At 43.9% G+C, this 25921-nt stretch overlaps 1 protein-coding gene and 1 long non-coding RNA gene across 4 annotated transcripts in view; one reads left to right on the top strand and one right to left on the bottom strand.

Moving 5' to 3' along the window:
* ADAMTS9 (ADAM metallopeptidase with thrombospondin type 1 motif 9) overlaps positions 1-17332 on the bottom strand; it is a 162489-nt gene extending 145157 nt beyond the window's left edge. For all 3 annotated transcript variants that reach the window (XM_061128143.1, XM_061128145.1, XM_061128144.1), the window contains exons 1-3: positions 17187-17332; positions 16218-16618; positions 10697-10859 (exon numbers count right to left, since the gene is read on the bottom strand). In XM_061128143.1, coding sequence (XP_060984126.1) covers positions 10697-10859; positions 16218-16618; positions 17187-17301 — 679 coding nt within the window. In that variant the 5' untranslated portion in view covers positions 17302-17332. The remainder of the gene's footprint in view (positions 1-10696; positions 10860-16217; positions 16619-17186) is intronic.
* LOC133045783 (uncharacterized) overlaps positions 14522-25921 on the top strand; it is a 297594-nt gene continuing 286194 nt past the window's right edge. Inside the window, exon 1 of the long non-coding RNA XR_009690352.1 lies at positions 14522-14948. This is a non-coding gene — a long non-coding RNA (uncharacterized LOC133045783). The remainder of the gene's footprint in view (positions 14949-25921) is intronic.

The following is a 25921-nucleotide window of genomic DNA, read 5'->3' as shown; positions in this document are numbered from 1 at the left end:
TCATTGGGGAAATGCAGATTAAAACTGCAGTGGGGTACCATTACACATCTAACAGAACGAGTAAAATTAGAAACAAAAGCAGCCAAATAGAATACTGCCCGCACCGAGGGCTGGTGAAGACGCAGCGGGGCTTTACACCCTGCCACTGGGGCTGCAAAACGGTACAATCACCTTGAAGAGTAGGTGGGCAACTTCTTATAAAGGTAAACATGCGCTTACCATATAACTCAGCTATCTCACTTCTAGGTATTTATGCAACTGAAAACGTATGTTCACCCTGAAATCTGCATGAAAATTTTTAGAGGTTTCATTTTTAATTGCCAAACTTTATCCCTCAACTGGGTAATAAACAAATCAAGGTCTACCCATACAGTGGAACACTATTCAGCAATACAAAGGGATGAATTACTGATGCAGGCAACAGTGTGTATGAACCTCAAATGACCATGGTTAATGATTCCAGTGATATGACATTCTGGAGAAGGCCAAACTAGAGAGACAGAAAATAGGAGGCTGCTGCAAAGCACAGCAGGAATCATTCTCTATCTTGATTGTGATAATGGTTACCTGACTATATGCCAAAACTTGAAAAACTGTACACTGAAAAAGATGACTGTTTTCTGAGTATAAATAATACCTTAATAGAAAAAAGAAATTAAGAAAATACTAGAATATATTATATATATACATATGTAGTATATATATAATATACTTTCCAATATAATGGAAAATAAAAATATTTGTAAAAAATTAAAATCTTAGCAGGAAAATTCTGAGGTCTATCCCATTAATTTAAACTTTTCTCACACATCACAGGCCAAGCGCATTCCTAACACCCTACCCTAACTCTAATGTCATGTGAGAGATGGGGAATTGATAAAAAAGGAAGCATTTTACCAACATTTGCCGCTCATTTATTTTTACTCCTTCTCAAAGGCCACTGCCCACAAGTACACAACCACGGTATTTTGAATCTCCTCTCGCTCCTCTCTGTGACATGCAAGACGCTCTGGACTCACTAATGATTCGGGGTTGCACAGCATTTCCAAGCAGAAGTCTGGTCCAGACACAAGCAGACTCTGCTGCTGCTGCTGCTGAGTCACGTCAGTCGTGTCCAACTCTGTGTGACCCCATTGACGGCAGCCCACCAGGCTCCCGTCCCTGCGATTCTCCAGGCAAGAATACTGGAGTGGGCTGCCATTTCCTTCCCTAGTGCATGAAAGTGAAAAGTGAAAGTGAAGTCGTTCAGTCGTGTCCGACTCTTCGAGACCCCATGGACTGTAGCCTACCAGGCTCCTCCGTCCATGGGATTCTCCAGGCAAGAGTACTGGAGTGGGGTGCCATTGCCTTCTCCCAAGCAGACTCTAGTTACCCACAAATAGCTATGACAAGGATTCTATAATAATCTAATTATCAAAGAACCTAACTTTGGCAGATACAAAGTTCAAGAATTTAAACCTCCAATTACATCTCAATAAAGACGCAAGAAACAAAAATTTTAAACCTCAACTATATGGGTAAATAGCACTTTATTAAATGAATGGGTTTAGATGAAGAAAACCCTCGTAAAAAGAGAACCATGAGCTTCTCCGATATCTTACTCCAAAAAGACAGCCTGCTTAGGTGAAGGTCTGAAAGCCCTCAAATTTACCCCAAGTACCTCCTGTGGCCATCAGCTTGCACATCTGATGGCTGCCCTCTGTCCCAGGTTTCTGTCATTTCTCATATTCTTTCTTTAGAGGACATGCATCTTAACTGTTTCAGGGGTTTCCTGGGAAGATGAACAAACTAGCAAGTATTTGTCTGACCTTTTTCCTTGGCAATGAATGGGCTTTTGCAGAAAGGAAAACAACTGAGATCTGATGACAGGTGACAGGGAAAGGTCCTGATTTGGGACCAAAGGTGAAATGGTCCACCCTCGGGCTAACTCTGAATCCAGAAGTTTATCAAAAGGGCTTGTGGGAGGGGACAGGAAAGTGTGTCATACATCATGGAGACCTTATTTCACATCCAAACCTAACCTGCCATTTCACATTCCCAACTGCAAACTGGCTCTTCTGGGTTTCAGAACACACGTGAGTGAAATTCTTGAATGGTAGATAAGGTAGTCTCAGTAAATATTGTAACCTGAGGATCTATTGGTCAGTTTTTAAAAAAAGGGGGAGGAGGTTTTCAGGAGACTCCAGACAAAGGGTCAGGAAAACAACCTAACACACTACCTTTTGTGCTCAAGGAAATTCTCTGACAAGTGGCTCATTCCTGGTGGCTTTCTTCTTGCTGTGTTCTAGGTTTAGGGGCTGACCCTGCTCTTTCAAATTGTTGCAGATGCACCCCGATCTTAGGGTAATAAAGAAGAGTCAAAGAGTAAAAGAAATGGAAAAGAAAAGAAGAGTCACAGGGAGCAAAATTAAAACTAGAAAGAAAACAGTGATTGTTAACAACAATGGCAATGACAACAAAGTGACAAGTTCCTTAAGAGACCTAACAACCAACTGCAGTGTGTGGACCTCGATTAGAACATCATCTGAACAAACGGACTGTAAGAAGGCACTTGGGAGACCACCATGAAAATGCCGACACAGACACTATTCAGATGATACGGAGTAATTACTATTGATTCTGTTCACCATGACAAACACTGTCACAGGTATGTTAGGAAATGTATCTTCATTTTTCAGAGACATGTATTAGAGTATTTAGAAAATGACATGATACTTAGGTTTACTTTAACAAAAAGGAAAAATAAGAAGCAAATATGGGGAAAAAACTTTCTCATCATTAAATGTAGATGGTACATACTGGTGGTTCATTTTACTTCTGCCTGTACTTTTCTTGAAGATGTTCATAATAAAATGTTTTTTAAAAAACATGATGAAAATTTTTTAAAAATTAGATGAGAACAGGTCCTGTATTAGAAGTTTCTGTTTTACTACCCTTTGCCAATTTTATTGGTGTGCTGCACTATTAGTCCTAATGTTAAAACAAAAGCAATATTTTAATATAAATGCTACACGGAATATAAAGCTGAGAAAACAAGCTCAAGAATTCAATTATTTAAAACAGTACTTTTCTAGTAATTTACAAAGGATTTTAGAAGTCATTGCTGTTATTGACTATTTAATAGACATAAGGTCCATCAAAGAATTTTAAAAAGGGGGGAAAGGCATATAAAGATGGATGAGGAACAAAAAGAGGTAAATAAAAAGAAATTAAGCCAAAACAATAAACCCCAACTGGCAAAATCTATCTTTAACGACTCCAGTAGACCTTGGGTTTGAGGGTCAGCTGTTTCCTATTTACACAAGTTCGTTCATGTCTCTTTGAGTTCAGTTTTTTCATTTGTAAAATGGGAATAACTGACACATCTTCCTCCTGGGAAGCTGTTATAGAACTAAATGAAAAAACCCACAATGCGCTTTCACATTGACCAGCACATGGTCCCTTCAGTGTGGCCTGTTCTTAGGTTAAAAGGCTGAGGGGAAAGGATCTAAGGAGAGAAAAAGGCTGTGGGAAAGTGGTGGCAGGCTGGCCTCTCACACAAATCACTAATTAACCAACAACCACAGGGGACTTCCCTGGCAGTCCAGTGGTTAAGACTTCACCTTTCAATACAGCAGTTGCAGGATCAATCCCTGTTCAGGAAGCTAGGATCCCACATGCCTCTAGGCCAAAAAACCAAAACATAAAACAGAAGCAATATTGCAACAAAGTCAATAAAAACTTTAAAAATACTAAACACACACACACACACACACACACACACACAAAACACCAGACAGGCTTAGGGCCAGGCAGATGTAGGAGGTCAACCAAAGCTTCTGTCACTGCCTGGAACCCTCAAGCTGTCCCAGAATTGTTTACTCAAAGACCCCTTCTGAGGCCTGTTCCTTACCTCTGTCTCTCACTCCATTTGGGCCCAACTCTCAGGGCAGCTAATCTAATCAGCTAATCTATGCTAAATTATTAATGGAATACACGAGGTTAATGTGTAACAAGTATATACTCCAACAGAAGCAAATTGGAGACACAGGCTTCGTGAGTCATCAGAACCTTAGTGGGAATTCCAGGCAGCAGGCAATCCTCCTCCATAACAAATCAGATCCTAGGAATGCATTTTAAAAAACTGTTCCAGCAAAAAAAAAAAAAAAAGTTTCAGCAAAAATAATTCATACACAAATGCAATCCAATCAACAAAGGGACAGGCCAAAAAACTACTTTAGCCAGACCAGGACAAAAGGGTTGTGGAAAACGGTATGTTTAGGAGCACTATAACCCTTAAGGACATTTTCTATGTCTCTGTTTTCCTATCTGCAAAAACGAAAATTGAGGTAAAGATTAAATATAATCCATGGGAAACACTTGTAACAGTGTCCGCCATGCAATAAGCACTCAACAAACATTAGCCACTGTTAGTATTATTTATTTATTTATTTTTTGTTAGTATTATTTAAAGATGAGATGATATAGAAGTCAAAGGGGATGCCCTGAAAACTGGAGTGAAAAAGGATTTTTTTTAGATGGCAGCTTCCATTTGTGTTTTCAATGAAGTTCTGCTCAGAGCAGAGCAAACTGGAATCAGATCTGGATTCAAGTGTCAGGCCAACTTCCTACCAGCTGTGTGACTTTAGACAAGAGGCTCAACCTTACTGAGATGTAATTTACTCAACCGTAAAATAGGTTAATGATATTGACCCCACAGTATTGATGAATGAATTACATATGACAATATATGGAAAGTGTGTATCACAGCGATTCCATAGGCATCCTGTATTGTCCAGGCTTTACAATCACATCCTTGGGAGCCCAACCAAGAAGTGACAGTACACTCTAACAAGGGTGACAGGCAGAGGTCCCGGCACCTAAGACTAAGCCAGGGTAATCCCATTATAATCCCACAGTTAGTTAGTACAGCGAGGACAAGGCAGTTTAACTAGGTGGGAATGGAGCCTCAGCTTTGACCAGCCCTGGTGTCCCAAAGAAGTAGCCACAAGGCAGGAATTGTATCTACCTGGGTGTTGAGATTATCTCATCCCAAAGACAAAAACGTGTGGTTTTGACTTGGCTATCTGTCCCTGGTGACAAGTGTCTTGGGATTACTAAATAATTACACGCTACTCCCCCTTTTATTTTCAACTGCATTTTTTAATTATGAACCTAATAAAGAATCATGACAAAAATATAAGAATATAAGCTAAAAACGTAAAGATTGCCTATGTTCCTACCAACAAGAAATAGTCCCTTTTAATATTTGTGTGCCTACTGCTTCAGATCTTTTTCTTTACACATGCATGCTCTCCCACACACTCTGTCATTATTTTAAAAAATGAGATCATACCCTCATATTACTTCATCACTTGTGTGCGCACTTAGTATACCTATTTCTGGGTTTGTTAACCTAAATTCAAGCCATCATTTTTAATGGCTGCATAGGAATCCACCAAAGGCAGACTTCACCAATTATTGATCTATCCTTCAACCAAAGGCACTTGGGTTGTTCCCAGTCACTTGCTATAATAAACACCACCAGACACAGTATATAAACCTGTTTACACAAATGTCCACAATTACTTCCTTAGAAGTGGCGTTGATGGGTTACTGAGTGTACAACTCTTAAGTGCCTTAAGGGAAAGCAAAACAGCTAGCCTTGCTGAGATGGGAGGGTGAGAGAGGCATTTTAGTTACAGAGAGTCACTGTCTTTTAGGTCCAAGCAAACAGTCCTGGGTGTGCACTGGAAGGATTGATGCTGAAGCTAAAACTCCAGTACTTTGGCCACCTCATGTGAAGAGTTGACTCAATGGAAAAGACCCTGATGCTGGGAGGGATTGGGGGCAGGAGGAGAAGGGGACGACAGAGGATGAGATGGCTGGATGGCATCACTGACTCAATGGGCATGAGTTTGAGTAGACTCCGGGAGTTGGTGATGGATAGGGAGGCCTGGAGTGCTGCAATTCATGGGGTCGCAAAGAGTCAGACATGACTGAGCGACTGAACTGAAACAGAACAACCTTCTGTTCATCTTTTCTCCTGCCTTCCTCTCATTTACCTATTGGGAAATTCATCTCTTTCACTGACAGAAACAACTAAATCCTCTTGCATAAAATCCAGAGGCAAATAGCAAGTGTCTGCGAAACAGAACTTGGGGTGTCATCTAGAAATGCAATGCAAAGGATCAGCAGGAAGGGGCTTTTAAAAAGCAACAAACTCTCCCAAACAGCTCCCATGAGTCTACCATTCGCCCCTCTGGTGTTTAGGGTGAGCAGACAGTCACCTCAAAGACCTCTACTGAGGAGCCAGTGGCAAGGGAGACCAGTCACAAGGGCCTGCCATAAGAAAGAGAAGCTACCCCACAACCCATCCTGAATCCTGCTGCTGCTGCTGCTAAGTCGCCTCAGTTGTGTCCAACTCTGTGCGACCCACAGACTGGAGCCCACCAGGCTCCCCTGTCTCTGGGATTCTCCAGGCAAGAACACTGGAGTGGTTTGCCATTTCCTTCTCCAATGCATGAAAGTGAAAAGTGAAAGTGAAGTCGCTCAGTCGTGTCCAGCTCTTAGCGACCCCATGGACTGCAGCCTACCAGGCTCCTCCATCCATGGGATTTTCCAGGCAAGAGTACTGGAGTGGGGTGCCATTGCCTTCTTCTTCTGAATCCTGAGGAACCTACAAACAGGATGGAAACCACAAACCAATGCATAGACACTCAAGTGGCCAACGGGCACACAGGCAGACACAACCAACGATGGGAAAACAGAGACACACTGAGCTAAGAGAAAGTAGCAAGAAATAAAATTTCAAAATGCTACATTGCTGCTGCTGCTAAGTCGCTTCAGTCGTGTCCAACTCTGTGTGACCCCATAGACGGCAGCCCACCAGGCTCCCGTCCCTGGGATTCTCCAGGCAAGAATACCGGAGTGGGCTGCCATTGCCTTCTACAGTGCATGAAAGTGAAAAGTGAAAGTGAAGTCGCTCAGTCGTATCAGACTCTTCCAGACCCCATGGACTGCAGCCTACCAGGCTCCTCCGTCCATGGGACTTTTCAGGCAAGAGTACTGGAGTGGGGTGCCATTGCCTTCTCCGAAAATGCTGCATTAGGTAGAGATAAACACAAAGAGAGGGCTCTTACACCTGCCACTCACTGGCAGGGGCACCATGGGGCAAGGCTCTTATTGGCCTTTTATGATCAGGTGACCAAGAAGCTCTAAGCTTAACCTCAGGGATACGATTAACTTTGAGTTTTGGTATTTTGAGTCTAAATACCAAATTTTTTGAGTCATCACACCTAGCTATGGTGTCTTAATTTCTATTTTTATGATCATTAAAAAAAAAATCTCCCATTCAGTGATTGTCTACCATCTGTCCCTGGAGTTTTCATTAGTTCATACTCATTTAGTCCTACCTACCCTCTTGGAAGGGACATGTTACTCTTACTTTATGTTCTAAATGCGCTTCAGGTCACATATCTAACTAAAAAGATGGTTTAATCCTCATGGCATAGAGGAGTTACTCAATAAATAGCTCATGGCTGAATGAATAAATGCACACATTAATGAATAAATTATGTTGTAGACTCCTTTCTAATTCCATAACATTTTTACTCCAGAAGACTCCTTCTACATGTCTTTTTAATAGAACTTATCTCAGAATCCTTTTTGAAAACTCAACATACATTAACCATCAGAAATGAGCAAGACCTCTATTCCGTCTGTAGGAAGCAGTGTCACAGCCACAGTGCCCTGCCCCCAGGAAGACTCTCATAATCCAGCAACTGAAAGGTTACACCTAGCTCAGCAGAGGGCTTCCAGGTGCCTGCTTCCAGGCCTGGGCCATCTTAAATTCCGAAGGTTTCTTGTTGAATATTTAAGTATCACTCCTGTAAACAAGTCACTTAACATCCCAGGCCTACAGTTTGCTCATCTGGGTAGACTTAGCATGTTGACCTACAGCTAGTTTCTCCTAATTTGAATCATCACTTTATGAGAAGTGAAGACAGAAGGCAGTGATGGAGATGCAAAGACACTGCCAGCTATGGACAGTGCTTACTGCCCAAAAACCCACTTTAGTGGGAACTCTCACATAGAACTGAACTTCTAAGTCACTTGGAATGCTTTTTAAACTCCACTGATTCTTGCTCCATCTCACTTCCCTGCAAGGGGAGTTTGTTTAAAGAATCTGCATGAGGCTCCCAGGGCACTTTTAAAGTTTACCTCTGATTACCAACCAGTGCTTTTGGGGGGATATCTCTGAAGCTGAATGAACTGATATTTACATTGGCCAGATAATCCCTAGCCAGAAGGACTTCTCCCACCCCCACCTACTTTTACTCCCTGTGCCAAAGCTCCCTGGATTTTGGAGGTTTCTGATCTGCTGGTCCATGCTGTTAATGGCTGCTGGTGAAATGTGCCATGTTCCAAAGTTCTCTCCAATTGCTCTGAGCTTCCTGTATCTGAACTCAAAGAAGGGGAGCTGAAGCAGCTGGGAGAGAAAAACCAGAGTGGGCATAGTCCAACAGCAACCTTTGAAAGAGCCAATCAAAACTGCCAGCCTTCTGAATCATCACACAGGGTGAGGGAAGGGTCTGCCAGATTGGTCACCAGCAAGCAAAAAATCAGATAGAAAACTAAAAGTTGGCACTGGTGATTTGGAAGATGGCTCAGAGGCCTCAATACTGATAATTAGACCACAAATAAGTGGTTTTGAAAAAAAAGAATTTTTTTTCAAAAAAAATGGTAGAGACAGCAAAGGCATCTTTTGCTGTCCTCTTTTCTTACCTTTGCAGATTCCCTCTCTTTTGTGTCTTTAACTGAACTTGACAATGACTTCTCCTCTGGTCCAGAAAACCAAATGTCTATTTATTTTGGTAATTAATTTAAGAAAATGAACCCAGAGAATTTTTGGAATGATAGTATTAAGAAAGACTCCTCTCTCTCTCTTTCACACAAACACACACCTGAATGTACACACTCATACACATCACAGCTGCACACAGCAAAGGCTGCAAGATAAGACAGGAAATCATGGGTTGTCATCAAGGACTAGTTGTGAGATCTTAGGTAAGCTGTTTCATCTCTGAAAGCCTCAGCTCCTTTAACAGGCACAATGGAGGGGTGACTGGTGTCTGTCTCATAGGGTTGCTGTGGTGATGATTAAGTGAAGTCGTGTAGGTAAAGTGCTTTGTCCAATGTCAGTAAAAAATAAGACCATAATAAATAATAAAAGGCAGTTTTTAAAAAACAGTGGTTTGCTTTCACTTTAGGGAGAAGAGTGTCAGAAAGTGCCAATGTTCAACAAATTGATCAATGAAAATGTTATATATCTTTTGAATGTACATTATATAAGATGGAAGTGGAAGAGAGATATTTCCTTTCTTTACACATATGCATAAAATAGGCACTTCCTAGTTCAGATTTAGAAAGTCAGAAGTTAAGGTCTACATTCTTATTAGGAGGGCCACAAAGATGTGATAAATGTCTTGCCATTCAACTTGCAGATGGCTGGCAGTCTTGGCACCCTAATGACGGTTTCTGACTTCTGACTCCCATCTCTACCCCTTGGCTCTGTATAGAGGCTAGACAGAACATTTCAGTTATGTTCCAATTAGCCCTGGTGGTTAAGAACACAGGACTGAGTAGGATAAAGCCAGATGACACACCCTACAACTTGGCTATAGCACGTTACAAGCCAGCGTCATCTTTTATTGAAGGTTTCACTTTAGAACTAATAATTCCTGGAGAGAAGAGGACATCGCACTCTGCCACAGTGGAAGAACCTGATATAGATACAAGATGAAACAAGTGATCATTTTAGGAAGACCTTCTTGCTCTTGAATTTTGGTCTTATTTGGAGAAACCAGAAACACCCTGAGAAATCACTTAATTTGAGGAAGAGACTTTAAAAAATAAAGAATGGAGGGGAGGGATAAAACTTTAGAAACAATAAAAAAAGACGGTATTTTAACAAACATCCTAAAACTTAGGGCCAAACAGATAGATGGTTTCCAAAGAAACAGGACCATCAGAGAGAAATAAGCAGGCTTCAGAGACAGTGAAAGGGTGCTTCAAGACTGGAGACAGAGAAGCACACACAAGCATTAGCTTTCCAGTGTGCCCAGGGGAACAACCGACAATGGCCAAGCCGTGTTAGCACCAAACCTCCAAGAATCTGGGCAGGATGGAAGAAAATCTGTGGCAGGTATACATGCACTCAACTGACACCCACAGCTCCATCCCATGCTTCCTGAAGTCACAGAATAGTAGTTACACTGAAGCTGATTGAAAAAAATTCCAATAAACGTATAGAAGTTTTTGTGCCTTCCATTTCTAAGACTTTTTCATACTTGTACACCTAGAAGTCCTAATGAATACAATAACAATAGCCTCAAGACATCACTAAAGCTTAATCCTAAAAATTAGCAACTTCAGCAAGAGGTGGCTCTGCCCAGAGTGGGCTTGGAGTCACTGCTATATGAGTTCACCTCCTGGATTTGTCACTTATTAACCGTGCAACACTGGACAAGTGACTAAACCTTTTTAGTTTCCACACCTGTACAATGGGAATACACCTACCTGGCTTGAAGACTGAATAACAAAGACAAAGTAAATGGGAGTGCTCTGCAGCCTGTGAAACAGCTACATCTTTGAGGCCTGGCAGGTAACCCAGCTCACACAGCTAGGATCTCCCATTTAAGCAAGACGCCAATACCTGAGGTGTCACATGCATGCCGTCCTGCTGCCGGCTCTCTGTGGGGGCCGCTGTGCCTGTAGATAATGTGGGGTTTGTTCTGCACCTCTTCATCTTCTTGTTCATCAATGGACAGTAGTGGTTCAATAAAATAATCCCCATCATGGGACCGAAATGTGCCCAGCTGCAAATAGAGAGAGATGAGAAGTTGATTTAATATAACTTAGCCACTGGGAGGAAAAAAGACAGTGGAACAATGCCAAGTAAGTGGTGCCATCTTACCCAACTCCTTTCCCATGAGGGCTCCTTGAGCTGAAAATCTTACTGGTGTACTTGGAGAAGTAGTTTTTTTTATTTTTCTTTTTTCACTCTTTGTCATATCAATACCCTAACCTTTGATTGGACTCTACAGAACCTGCTATCCAAATCAGTCTCTAAGAAATATTTCCTCGGTGCTTAAGCTGTAATTATATTCACTCCTCCAGGCTGCTGAAAGAGGGTTTCTGTGTGTTAGGAGAGCTTGGAAACAGGAACAAGTATCAATTCCAAAGAGAAAAGCCTCCTCAAGAAAGTCTTATCCTGACTTGAAAATCAGGAAGCACATGTTGACCAGCGGTGCTGCCAGGGACAGTGAGGAGCCTCCATCAGCCCTCTCCCCGCTCACAGGGCCTGACCTGGGTAAGACTCTCCAGTCAGGCTGCCCAGGGCTCCAACCTCAGTGCCACCACTTGCTCGCCCACCTTGGGAAAGTTCCTTAACTACCCTGAGCTTCACCTTCCTTGTTTATCAATGAGGGATAAAAATATTTACTGTCACTGTGCAGATTAAATGAGATAATGGGTGTAAACTGCTTAGCAAAGTGATACCTTGTCAGGGCTTGGAACAGAAGTGGCTTTTGGTGTTGCAGAGTGAGCCAGCCTCTAACCACCAGGATATAATTTGTGTTTGCCAATCATTCTAAGAGTTTCACAGTAACTCTTTCTACTCCCCTTCCCATATACCTACAAGTTCTGCAAATTATAAATGAAGCTGCAAGGTTGAGCCACCCAAAGGAAACCTTACAACAGCGATAAAAAGACCCCAGGCCAGGCCAGTGGGCAGTATTTCAAGGAAAAAACCAAGCTCTTCTCTCCTTCTTTGTGGTTCCTTTTCCCTCAATGTGGGGGAAAAGGCACAGGCCTTTGACTTTCCCCTGGACCCAGGAAATGACTGCTCTTGAACATCAGTGGCAATATCAGCACTCAAGTGCTGATATTCCACCCAAATTCTAATCTACTGAATTGAAATTTCTGGGGGGTAGGTAGGGCCCAAGAACTGACATTTTAGAATTCTTAGGCATGACCAAGTTTTAAAGTACTTGGCTAAGCACTGGGGTTCCCAAACCCAGCTAAGTGTCAAAATTTCCTGGGAAGTTGAAAAATAAATTTAGATTTGAGAAATCACCCTATGTATGCAGATTTGGTATTTCTTTCTTTCTTTCATTTTTTTTTTTTTTAGATTTTTGTATTTCTAATAGTAAGATCTAATCTTTGTATTTAAAAAAAACAAACAAACAAACTCCCCATGTAGTTCACCAGCCCCTGACTTAAAGAGAAGATAGCTCTGACACAGTCTGGTGTCAGAATAAGAGAGTAATTGGCTTCCAGAGAAGAAATGATTTAACAAGTTTGCTTTTACCCAGGCACCACTGCCTATTTTCAAAACACAACTCTGGTGCTCTCTGAGCACAGAGCAAGAAACCGAATACAACATGTGAAAGCTACTAGAGATGGGCCACAAATACTGAGAAAGAATCTGGGAGCCCATCTGGTGAAAGTCTGGCATCTTTGATTATTAAAAGGAGAAACTGAGGTCCAGAGGCAGGAACTGACTTGTCCCCTTCAGTGATACAGATGCAGTGGAATAGTTCTCCTGCTAAATCTGGGACTCAGGTACCCTGACTCTAGTCTAGTGCCTTTAAAAAAGAAAAATAAAACTTTGAAATTCTCTTTAGGAACACAGATTCAGTCTCTGGCCCATGGTTAAGAGTATGGTCAGAAGGAATGGATGGAAACCCCAGCTCTGTCACTTGCTACCTGTGAAACCACAAGCAAGTCCCCATCTCTCAAAGATTCAGTGACAACTGCAAAATGGGTTCTTTCAAGGATTGGGCTGTTGTAAGGATTCAGATGAAATATTGCATATATAAAGTACTTATTACAGTACAAGGCACATAACAAGAGTTCAGTAAAAGGAATATAAATGAGGTCAAATTAATTTTGTGGCTTATTCACAACACAATTGTTTGAATGAAGAGTAACCCTTTCTTGGCTAAGGCGACCATTTATTCAAATACAGGCTCTAAGTACTTACAATACACAAAAGGTTCCACTGCGGGAGAGAAACGAATTGATGCTGACCCTGCTTCCCAGGAAAAGGGGATAGAACATGTGTTGCAAGAACCATAATACAAGGGAGAGTACACTAAACATCAAGGAGGGAGAGAAGGTATATGTCTGTGAAAGTGGAGAGAGATGGCAGCAGTCTGAAGGACCAGGAAGAGGTTTCCTGGGGAACAAAATACATTAGTTACACTTTGAAAGAAGGGTGTGATTTGAGAATGTGAAGCTGGTTGAGGTCACCTGGTAAATCCAAAGGCCCAAAGGTTACGAGATGGGAGGGAAATGAAATGTGCAAAAACAGTTTGCCTGAAATGTAGGATTTGTGAAGCAAAGCTTGACAGATGAGACTAGACACTACGGATGTACAAAGGGGTGAGGAGGTACACGGTCATTGGCCTTAAGTGCCAGAGTGAAGAATTTATAGTCATTCACTAGGCAGTGGGGAGGTCTGTGCAGTAACTGAACAGGGTAGCAATGTGGTTTTGCACCTTGTCATCATTAATCTACAAGCAGTGTGTAAAACTGAACTGAACTGAAGTCACTCAGTCATGTCCGACTCTTTGCGACCCCGTGGACTGTAGCCCACCAGGCTCCTCTGTCCATGGGATTCTCCAGGCAAGAATACTGGAGTGGGTTGCCATTTCCTTCTTCAGGGGATCTTCCCAACCCAGGGATTGAACCCAGGTCTCCAGCATTGTAGGCAGACGCTTTAACCTCTGAGCCACCAGGGAAGCCCCAAGCAGTGTGTGCCAGGGATTAAAGAGAAAAGACCAGAAGAAGAAGCCAGACAGAAATATTTCTTAGACATCAGCCCTAATGAGAGAGGAAGAGAGAAGCAAAGAGGTCTGGAGGTAGAGCAGGGCTGCTCAGAACAGGTGAGAAACACATCTGAGAAGGATTTCAGGGAAACTAATAACTGACCAGTAGGGTGAGGGGAGGGAGGAAGGCTGCCACGGCTCAGTCTAAAGAGTGAACGATTCCCAGGAAGATTTCCTGAGAGCGCCAGGAGAAGCGCCAAGATACTACAAGTACCAAACCGGTACAGGGACATCTTTCCAAGAAAGATAAATTCCAAAAGGAAGGCAAAGGGGCAAGGATTTTGGAGCTAGATTCATTCCAGCTATAAAAGGCTACCTCGCATATTTTTCGGATAACAGGCCAGATCTTCTGCACCTCCCTCCCCTCCAAAAAAAGAGCCAGACTGCAAATTAGGCACAATACAAATGGACTCAAGGTCTAGGGGGTTCATCTTTCTTAAGTCCTGGCCCTCAGTTCCCTAAGAGAGTTACTTACTATTCTGCAGTTACAAGTGCGAGTTACCACCTAAAATTGCCAACAGAAATTAAGGTCCTGCGCAGCAAAACGTTTATACCACTGCTGGGGCCACTCAGCAGGGTGTGGAGGCGGGGAGGGAGGAGGAGTAAAGGCTGTTTACAAACTTGACTTACACACAGCAGCCCTATCAGTAAGGTTCTGGAACTGTGGGTTACAGCCTTGGAATCTGGGCACACTCTGATGCTCTGGGTTCCAGCACCTGACTTATACCCACCCAGATCAAACAACCTTTCCAAGAACAGAAGGATTCCAGGCGTCCCGGGGCAACGATGACTCATGCAGCACCCCCTCCCATTTCGCCAAACTGCCGTCTCCGCCCACCCCCAAACAATCTCAACGACGCACCGCGACTCTGGGAGCTTTGCTGGGGGCTAAAGGGGTTTCATCTTCATCCTCGCATCCCAGCAGCCTAAACCTCCCCCCTCTCAGTCTACAAGCTTGCCTCCTTTCCCACCCGATCCCTCAGTTGAGCAGAGGAGATGGATGCGACATCAACATTTGGGACTCGCGAGCCACTAACAGCAGCGCGCGGAAGGGGGGGCAGCCAAGCGCCCTGGGTAAGTAGTCCAAGCTTCCACTTAGAAAAGGTAACGGCTGGGAGTATGGGTGCTCTGGGGAAAAGTAATTGCATCACTGGGGAGCAGGACGCATAGCCCCTGTGCGCTGGGAGATCCTGACCCAAGATAGTTTCTGCGTCAGAGCGCGTGGCAGAAACGCACGTCGCTTGGGGAAGTTCTAGAACCGCTCTCACTTGGGCCAAAACCTTACAGCGGACCCTCAAATCCCATAAAAGGGAGAGGGCAGACAAGTGTAGGGCAGACAAGAGAGCAAGTGGGGCGGGGGAGGAGGGGGAAAGAAAAAGGGGCGTGAGTAAATAAACACCGTGTAGGGGTACCAGCTTGGGTCCCCTGCTAAGTGCGTATTTTGCAGTGCATGGGGAGGGGGGGACTTCCCCGCCCTCTCACCCTCCCTCTTTAGGGAAATGTGCACCTCAGGCTCCCTTTTCGAATTCTCTGGCACCCCATGGGTAGTGGAAATCTCAGGAGAACGGAAATCTCTCCAAGCTCTCCCCAGGATTTCTGCTTCTTGGGGCCACCCCGCCAGCAGGGTGCAGAGTCGGACTGCGACGCACCCCCACTCCTAGTTTCCTTGCTGAAGCAGAGCATCCAGAACAGGCCCCGCCCTCTCCCCCGCCCCCTGAGCCCTGGGCCCACCCTTCCGTTCCTGAGACCGGACCTGTTCCCTGTCAATCCAGTTCAGCCTCAGGGTTCCTGGCGCCTGAAAAAAGACCCTGAGAGAACGTGGGGACTCTAGATTACGCACCGCCCTCCAAGACACACAGAAGGAACTCCCCGTACCGGACGCGGGGGATTCTCAGCCCACACCCCCGACTCAAGATGCGCCAATAAGGAGTCGGGCTCTCCCTGTGCTCAGCTGCTCCACTTCTGGGCGGCCGAGTTTGCAGAAGGGAAGGACAAGTCCCTTCGAGTTTGGAAACCGACATCCCAGCCACCTACTGGTGTGGGGCAACACGCAGTTCAACAGCTGAGCTGAATTTGGACCCTAGAAAGCTCCGAAACATTCAGAGCTCCCCCTCCTGGGACTTGATGAGGGGGGTGTCGGGGAGGATGAGCTTCTCTCAAGTGTCAGCACACTCGCCGGAGTAGCCACCCAAAGCGTAGGACGCAAACAAGTTTGTAGCCCATGTTTAGCGCCAGAGCGGAGACGGCGCAGTGAGGGTCCTAGGCTAGAGAGCAATTAAGTCTTCCAGAAGCGGGCTAGGAGGTGAGAGGGCAGGGCCGGGGAGGGGGCACGCGTCCACTTACCATTCCCGAGCAGAGGCTGATGACGGCCGTGTGCTCTGACTTGGTATTGACATGGCCTTTGTAGAAACAGTGCTTGAGTTCCGCTTCCTCCTCGGAATAAAACTTAGTCTGGTTCACCCCAGGTGCCCCAAGGAGGGTGACAGTGAACATTGGAGCGATAAATCCAGCATGGGCGGTGAGATTAAATAGAAATTGCTGGCCAAAGGCGGAGAGGCGGTAATGCTCCTGGGAGGAGGTAGCGGAGGAAGAGGAGGAGGCGAAGCCAGGCCAGGGGTCAGAGGCAGAGTTAATGCTTCGTCGCCTTCTTTTGAAGTGTACGTTCGTGGGAAAGGGTTCTCCGAGAGCGTTCACTCGGACAGGAGACGCGATGTCGTATTCGCTCAGGGTCTCTAATAATCTCGCTGTAGAGAGAAGCAGAGGCACATGAACCGATAATACAGTTTTCTGCAAGCTTTAACTTAAAAATGAAGTGTGTGTGTGTGTGTGGGGGGGGGGGGTTCTCCTAAGTTATTTTCCAGCTTTTTCCTCCCCATTCAAGTCAATCCCTTCACCTTCAATAACTGGACAAATATTTGCTGAACACCTACTATGTGTCAAAAAGTGTTAGATGCTGTCAGAGACTGAACAAGACAAAATACATAACATGATTATAGATCCTGACAGATACCCTGAATTATGCGACGAGGTGGTGCCCCCAGTTACTAACCAACCATAGTTTGGGGCCTGGCATGGGTAAGGAGAAAGATCAGGCTAAAAGAAGGGGGCGGACTAAGCTCTTTCCACAGTGTCTCTTGAGAGAATGCCTGGGAATGACCTAAAGAAGGGAGAGGCTGCAAAGCGGGAGATAATTCTTTCTAGGAAAAGGAGAGGGGAGAGAGAGGCCTCCGCTGCGGGGTGTCCGCCGTGGGACACGGAGGCTAAGGAGGTGGCGACAGGGGCGGAAAGGTCCCCGTGGCCGCCTCTCGTTACCTTGCCTCGGGTGCAGCCTGTCCTTGCGCACGGCCGCCGCGGCATCTGGGCTCCCCATCTCGGCCAGGTCTCGCATCAGGAGCGTTAGCAGTGTGGCCCAGGATACAAACTGCATGGTGCTCCCCACCCCTCCCCAGCCGCCCCCACCCCCCTCCCCTCCTGCCCTCCTTGGCTGCGAGGCTGCGGCTGCGGAGAGCGCGCGGAGCACGGTGCCCGCCGCCAACTTTTGACTTTAGGAGTCGCTGAGGTCTCGCGGCGAGGGTCCCGTCTGCGCTCGGCTGAGCAACGCCGCCGCCTGCCGAGAGCTGAGCCGCTCGGGCCGCAGGAGGAGCCGGAGGAGCAGGAGGAGGAGGAGGACTGGGGCTCGGCTGCTTGGCCGCATAATGTACAGGGAGCCGGCAGGAGAAAGCGCGGAACGTGCGCTCCGAGGCGCGCCGGGCGCCCTGTGCTGGCGGGGATAGCGGAGCGGCTTCTTGAATGGGGGGCTGGGGGGCGGAGGGGGGGGGCGCGCTACTCAAATACTCAGGTCCCCGCCTCTCGGAGAGGGGAGGAGAAAGCGGAGTGAGTGGGGACCGCCTCCTGCCACTCGGCTCCTGGGCTGCCGTGCGGTACTTGCTGCTCGCAGAGTCGCCGGGGCCGGGAGCGCAGGGGCGCCGAGTGCGGTCCGCCATCTCCCCGGGACGGGCTTTTCTGAGACTCCCTGCCCTGGAGAGAACAGAGCAGAGAACGTTCTCCCTCTTTCCTGGCGCCTCCAGTCTCTCCCCCGTATCCTCTCTTTCTCCCTTCGGAATCTCTTCTCTCCCTCGCCCTGTCAGTCCGCTCTGTGACCCCTTTCCCGCTTACGGTCTCTTCTCTCCGTCCCACTGTGCACCACTTCCCGCATCTCCCCCATCCCTTTTCTCTTTCTACACGGTCGCCATCTCTCTCTCTTCTCTTTCTCTATGAATTTCTGTCCCTATCTCCTTTTGGTTTCTCACAAGTGAAAGTGGACCAGCGCAGGGGCACCTTCTCGTCCCCCAGTTTCTCACGAGGGAGGGGGTTTGGCTTCCGGGCTCCACTCTTGGCTTCACCTGCCGAGGTCAAGAGTTTTGGAGCTGGGGTTCTCATCTGGCAGTTCAGGATGTGTTTCAAATTCATGGTCTCCTCAAAGTTTCCCAAAGCTTTTCAGTTGTGCTTGCCCCAACCTCAGACCCACTGAGAGAGTGTCTATTGCTTTCTGTAGGTCTCCAGCCCAAAAAAGGTTAAGAACTGCTCTGGGCAGCAAGAGGAGGCGGGGATTTCGCGCCCCCATGTGCCTCGGGTTTTAGAGATAGAGGGAGCCAGGAAGACTGAGAGGGGACTCTCATTGACTCAAGGGGAAGCACCAGTGCCTGGAGACATTTCTCAACCACTTCCGCTTGCTTTTTGCCAGAGAGATGCTTGGAACAGCTCAAAGCTGACACTTTAAACTATACCTACCTCTGACGTGGGATGCATATTTTAAAGTCGGAAATTCTGCCAGAGAGGGATGGTGTGTATTTATGTGTGTGTGTGTGAGAGAGTGTGTATGAAAGAGGTGTTTAATCCCGGATGTTTTGAACAATTTCTGTAAAAAATGAATATTTGCCCCAAAGTCCAGAACCAGAGTTCTCTGTTACTTGGAAGGATGAAAAAACCAAAGACTGCCTATACAGGTGGGGGTTGGGGAGGGGGAAGGGGGCAATATAAAGCAATATTCTATAAGTGTTCACTACTCTGGAAATATTAATGTAAATATTTCTTCTGATACAGGGAGAAATGACTTGGCAAGAATAGAATTTCCTAAAGAAGTTGTTAATCCAAGTACACCAATGTTGCCTTGACTGGAATTTATGATTGGTGCACACAATGTAAAAACGGCAAAATAGAAACACCTGTTAAGCACACAATCAGATTTGACAATAATAGTATTTAAAACTTTTTCTTAAACCTTCAAGGTATTGACTAAAAGACATTTCTTCTAATACACAATCTTTCTTTTCATTATGTAGTAAAAATTCCTCACAATCACAGTGTCTGAGGTTTGTTGACAGTTTAGCAGGAAACAGAAAAACATCAAGAAATCAAATTCTTAGCTGATTCCTATGGAAGATATTCTAGGACTGCCACTATTAAATTACTCAAAAATGTAGCACGTTGCAGTACTGCCCATTAAACAATTTTCCTATTTTTCAATTTGAATCCCTCCCATAAAGAACTTAACAGTATAGCAATTATATGTAAGGGTAGAGGTTTCATTGTGTGCTCTTTGTCACTTTCTTTCTAGGACTTGGCGTTAAAGGATGAACTTTGTTTATGGTTCTTTAACATTGCTCCTCATACAAATAACCATCTCTACAGCTGATAGGGACTAAAAATACAGTTTCTCTTGAAATTTCCTGAAGTGCTCAGGAGTCTGGCTTTCTGAATTTGTCATTCTCAGGGAGTTTATTCACCCTTTCTTAAGTGTTACTAGCTTACCTCTGAATTTATATCTATAAACAAGTCTTAAAAACAAAAATCTTTGGAAGATATTTGAAATCACAGTAAACGAATAGGACAACTGAGCTAGCTAACTAAATAATTCAAGTCAAAACCTTTTGTCTGAATAATAATAATGATGATAATCAACTTTGAGAACCATGAGCTACCCCTTGCGCATTTAATACAACATTTAATTTTTACAGCATCTCTATGAGGCAGGCAGAAGAGTAATTCCATTTTACAGATAAGGATATTGAGGTTGAAAAAGGTAAAAATAATTTGACAAGGGTCCCCTAACTAGTAAGTAAGAAATATGGTTCAAATTCAGTTTCAGTGCTTTAGTCTAAGTTCATACTTATACATATTTATCAATGTTTTGATAATTATCATAATTATCAATGATTTACTCATTATACATGAGTATAATGAGTATACATGATCTGAAATGCTGCCAAGTTTTGGGGGGTTGGTTTGGGTGGGGGTGGCTAAAATCATCAAGAGAATTGCCTCAACTGTCTTTGCTATGTATGATATATCTTTCCCTCTCTTACTCCATTTTCTATTGTTGAGTATTTCATGATAATCTTAATTATCTCACTGATATTTCAGGATGTTTTTCTCAGTATCTAATATGGGTCTGGCACATAGTAGGAACTCAAGAAATATTTATTGAATGAATGAATAAATATAAACCTCTATTTTTGTCAGCAATCCTGAAGTGACTTTATATTTATAAGAAGGCAATTATCAAATTAATGTACATAAATATATGTGATATAAATGAATAATATAAATTAATAAATGATAAAACAGTTTATACTTGGTATCCTTTAAAGGAATCTTTGTCACCAAATTTTTGGCTGGAAACTGACTGGAATAACTGTTTAGAAAAGAATCACAGTTAACATGATTTTGTTTTAGATTTTTGGCACATCCATTAAAAATTATGTGCAAATTAAAATGTATGTGTACTGAGCCTCAAAACAACCAATAAAATGTAAATTATAAAAGAAAATGTATGTGTATGCAGTTTGGAAGTTGGTTCTATATATAGGAATACATAAACATACCTGAATGCAGGAGGGGAGACTGTATTCTGTAATAACTGGGCCCCTACAGAAGTCTTCTCTGAAGGAAGAATATCTTGTTGAGGTCACCTGGAGTTAAGGGAAGGACAGATTTTAGCCCATTTTCTTCTCTCAGGCTTTACTGGAATTGAATGTTATTGTAGATTAAAAGGGAGGCTTCTGTGGATGCTTCTTCATGAAAATTAAATCTCAGAGGAGTGATGATGCAGATGAGTCACTAGGGAGAGATAGTCTGGTCAAGAGAAATGTGAAAGATGACATCACAAATGACTTTGTAGAACACCAGTGAAAACAGCAGGAAAGAGATCTGAAGCAAAGCCATCTCTTTCCACAGAAAGGGAAAACCCACACCCAAATGAGAGGCAGATACAAGGAGGCAGAAATATAAAGAACTGTTCCTGAGTAGTCAGCAGTAAGTGGTTTCAGGAATAGGTTAGTCCACGGTACTGGGTAGCATGAGTGCGTGTGTGCTCAGTCACGTCCAACTCTTTGTGACAGTCCACGGACTGTGACCCCGCCAGGCTCTTCTGTCTGTGGGATTTTCTAGGCACGTTTACTGGAATGGGTTGCCATTTTCCTACTCCAGAGGATCTTCCTGACCCGGGGATGGACCCTGCATTTTCCACATCTCCTGCCTTGCATGCAGATTCTTCACTGCTGAGCCACCGGTGCTAACTGCAGGAGACTGCCTGCAATGCAGGAGACTCAAGTTCCATTGCTAAATCAGGAAGATCCCCTGGAGAAGGAAATAGCAACCCACTTTAGTATTCTTACCTGGGAATTCCCATGGAGAGGAGCCTGGTGGGCTACAGTCTATGGGGTCGTAAAAGAATTGGACATGACTTAGCAATTAAACGACCACCATAGCAGTTCTGCTGTCTGGGCTCTGCTCTATTTTACATATGATGAGAATTAGACTCTGAAAAGTTAAATGACCTAATAGAGCATTACAGAGATAGAATGTGCTGAGTTGGGATTTAATCAGGAATCACTTTACCTGCAAAATTTGTTACCTCCATAAATAAAAGCAGCTTAGTGACAGAAAGATGGTCATCTAATTGTTTCTGACCATTCAGCCTTTATACCTGGCCTGATGAGTATGATCTGTAAGAACATCCTTTCTTTTCATTTGAAAGCTAAATCTACAGTTCTAAATAACTCCTTTTGAGCCTACATGGAATGTCCCAGTCTGGTCTTTATGATGTTCCCAGATAGTTCATGACTAGCTCATGGCAATTTTACTAAGTTATTTACGTATCAGGTGTTCCTTTCCTATTTATCATTCCAGAAGACCATACTTTAGCTGTTACCCAGGCTTTGGAGCCCCAAGTGAATACCAATAACAATTGTTTGAGACTCTTTGGGCCTCAGATCCTTATTCTGCCACCTTCAGTATCTGTAGAATGAGACCTCCAGGGGTTTCAACTTTGTAACTACAAATGATTCAGAAGTGCTCAGACCCAAACCATTATTAAACTGAAGCCAAGTTAGAAAGCAATGAAGTGTGTGCACATACAATTTCACCACTTCCTGGAAGTCCACATTCAACATAGACAGTTGTTACCCTTGCTGGCATGGAATCTTGACAATGCTCAGATTGTTGGGAGACGTACCAGGATGCTATATGCCTCCTGAAACCTGAACTTCTTCTGCCCTACTTTGTTTCACCCCTTTTGTCTTGTTGATGTTTGGTGTTATTTGTTAGACTTTAAGCTACATGAGGGCAACAGCAAATCGATCACCATCCTCACTGTATCCCCTTGGTGCTACCTAATAGGCACTCAATAAATATTTCTTAAATGAATGAGATTACAATTATTGAAAGTTGTTTCTAGTTTTCAGAGCCAGTATTTCCTTTAATTTGCAAAAGTTATTTTCTTTCTCTTACTCTCTGTCTCACACACACACACACGCACACACATGGAACTCCAGGAATGATGGAGGTAATCTCTATTTCTCATGGTATCATTACTCCTCCGAGAAAAATCCTGCTTTAATTAGAATCTTATCATGATTATTACTTTCTAGAGTAGAGTAGAAATTTCCAGAGCAAGCTTTTATCCAATGCCTACTTTAGGATTATGAGCATAGAAAGTAAGAGTGCATTTTCTGTATCCCTTCTATATCCTAAAGAGAGAGTTATAATCACAGCTGCCTGCTTCAAAGGGGTGCTGTGGAAATGAATGGACTGAGGTGCTAGCTTAGTGGCTAGCACAGAGGAATTGATCTCTAAACATCCAAATCTTCACTCTCACCTGCTGACTAACCCACCTACTAGTTAGGAAGACTCAGAGAAGGCAATGGCAACCCACTCCACTACTCTTACCTGGACAGGGGGTAGCTAAGAGTCGGACACAACTGAGCGACTTCACTTTCACTTTTCACTTTCATGCATTGGAGAAGGCAATGGTAACCCACTCCAGTGTTCTTGCCTGGAGAATCCCAGGGACGGGGGAGCCTGGTGGGCTGCCGTCTATGGGGTCGTACAGAGTCAGACAGGACTGAAGCGACTTAGCAGCAGCAGTTAGGAAGAGTGGTTCCCAATTCAGTTTGACAGAGAACAGCGCTGGCCACCAAGCACTCCTTCCCCTGTTAACCTCCTTCTACTCCCATCACCAGTTTATGGAGCTTTTTTTTTTTTTTTCCAACTGGAAGCTACCTAGTAACTCAGTGGTAAAGAATCTGCCAGAAGGAGACTCAGGAGATGCAAGTTCGATCCCTGGGTTGGGACTATCCCCTAAAGAAAGAAATGACAACTCAGTCCAATATTTTTGCCTGGGAAATCTCATGGACAGAGGCGCCTGGTGGGCTATAATGGGGTCACAAAGAGTTGGACACCCAAAGTTGGACATGACTGAGCACACACATATGCATACTACACTTCTACTGAAAAAGAAAATATGTCATATGCATGGTTATATTTCACTGACTGTGTATTTCTTCACATTCATCCTTGCTTTAGCTACCCTTTCAAAACTTTTTTCATTTTTAAACAGCTTTACTCCTTCTTTCTTATAGTCTGCTTCAGTTCAGTTTAGTTCAGTTGCTTAGTCATGTCCAACTCTTTGTGACTCCATGGACTGCAGCACGTCAGGCTTCCCTGTCCTCCTTCACCATATTTCAGAGTTTGCTCAAATTCATGTCCATTGAGTTGGTGATGCCATCCAACAATCTCACCCTCTGTCACACCTTGTCCTCCTGCCTTCAATCTTGCCCAGCATCAGGATCTTTTCCAATGAGTCAGTTCTTTGCATCAGGTAGCCAAAGTATTGGAGCTTCAGTTTCAGCACCAGTCCTTCCAATGAATATTCAGGACTGATTTCCTTTAGGATTGTCTGGTTTGATCTCCTTGCTGTCCAAGGGACTCTCAGCAGTCTTTTCCAGCACCACAGTTTAAAAGCATCAATTCTTCGGTGGTCAGCTTTCTTTATGGTCCAACTCCCACATCCATACATGACTACTGGAAAAACCATAGTTTTGACTATATGGACCTTTGTTGGCAAAGTAATATCTCTAATTTTAAATATGCTGTCTAGGTTGGTCATAGCTTTTCTACCAAAGAGCAAGCATCTTCTAATTTTCTGGTTGCAGTCACTGTCCACGGTGATTTTGGAGCTCAAGAAAATAAAGCCTGTCACTTTTCCCACTTTTCCCCCATCTATTTGCCATGAAGTGATGGGGCCAGATGCCATGATCTTCATTTTTTGAATGTTGAGCTTTAAGTCAGCTTTTTCCCTCTCCTCTTTCACTTTCAGCAAGAGTTCTTTAGTTCTTCACTACCTGCCATAAGGGTGGTATCTGTGTATCTGAGATATATTATTGATGTTTCTCCTGGCAATCTTGATTCCAGCTTGAGATTCATCCACCCCAGCATTTTGCATGATGTACTCTGCATATAGGTTAAATGAACAGGATGACAATATACAGCCTTGACATACTCCTTTCCCAATTTGGAACCAGTCTGTTGTTTCAAGTCTGGTTCTAACTGTTGCTTCTTGATCTGCATACAGATTCCTCAGGAGACATGTAAGATGGTCAGGTATTCCAATCTCTTGAAGAATTTTCCACAGTTTTTGTGATCTAGACAGTGGTGGCTCAGCTGGTAAAGAATCTGCCTGCAATATGGGAGACATGGGTTCGATCCCTGGGTTGGGAAGATCCCCTGGAGAAGGGAACAGCTATTCACTCCAGTATTCTGGCCTGGAGAATTCCATGAATTGTACAGTCCATGGGGTTGCAAAGAGTCAGACACAACTGAGCGACTTTCATGTTTCTGTTCACACAGTCAAAGGCTTTAGCGTAATCAACAAAGCAGAAGTAGATGTTTTTCTGGAATTCTCTAGCTTTTTCAATGAACCAACGGATGCTGGCAATTTGATCTCTGGTTCCTCTGCCTTTTCTAAAACCAGCTTGAAAAACTGGAAGTTCATGGTTCACATACTGTTGAAGCCTGGCTTGGAGAATTTTGAGCATTACTTTGCTAGCATGTGAGATGAGTGCAATTGTGCAGTTGTTTGAACATTCTTTGGCATTGCCTTTCTTTGGGATTGGAATGAAAACTGACCTTTTCCAGTCCTGTGGCCACTGCTGAGTTTTCCAAATTTGCTGGCATATTGAGTGCAGCACTGTCACAGCATCATCTTTTAGGATTTGAAATAGCTCAACTGGAATTCCATCACCTCCACTAGCTTTGTTCGTAGTGATGTTTCCTAATACCCACTTGACTTTGAATTCCAGGATGTCTGACTCTAGGTGAGTGATCACACCATCATGGTTATCCGAGTCATGATCTTTTTTGTATAGTTCTTCTGTATATTCTTGCCACCTCTTCTTAATATCTTCTGCTTCTGTTAGGTCCATACCATTTCTGTCCTTTATTGTGCCCATCTTTGCATGAAATGTTCCCTTTTGGTATCTCTTAATTTTGTTGAAGAGATCCCTAGTCTTTTCCATTCTATTGTTTTTCCTCTATTTCTCTGCATTGATCACTTAGGAAGGCTTTCTTATCTCTCCTTGCTATTTGTTGTAACTCTGCATTCAGAAGGATATATCCATCTTTTCATTTCTCCTTCGCCAACTTAAATAAGTCCAATTTAACATTTTTTTCAAACACTGGATTTTCTTTATCTGACAGAATATTTTACATAACCAAAACATTAGCCAGAA

Source organism: Dama dama, chromosome 24 (genome assembly GCF_033118175.1).
Source record: "Dama dama isolate Ldn47 chromosome 24, ASM3311817v1, whole genome shotgun sequence".
NCBI lineage: Eukaryota > Metazoa > Chordata > Mammalia > Artiodactyla > Cervidae > Dama > Dama dama.
The sequence above is the reverse complement of the archived record's forward strand: the minus strand, read 5'-3'. Positions and strand labels throughout refer to the sequence as shown.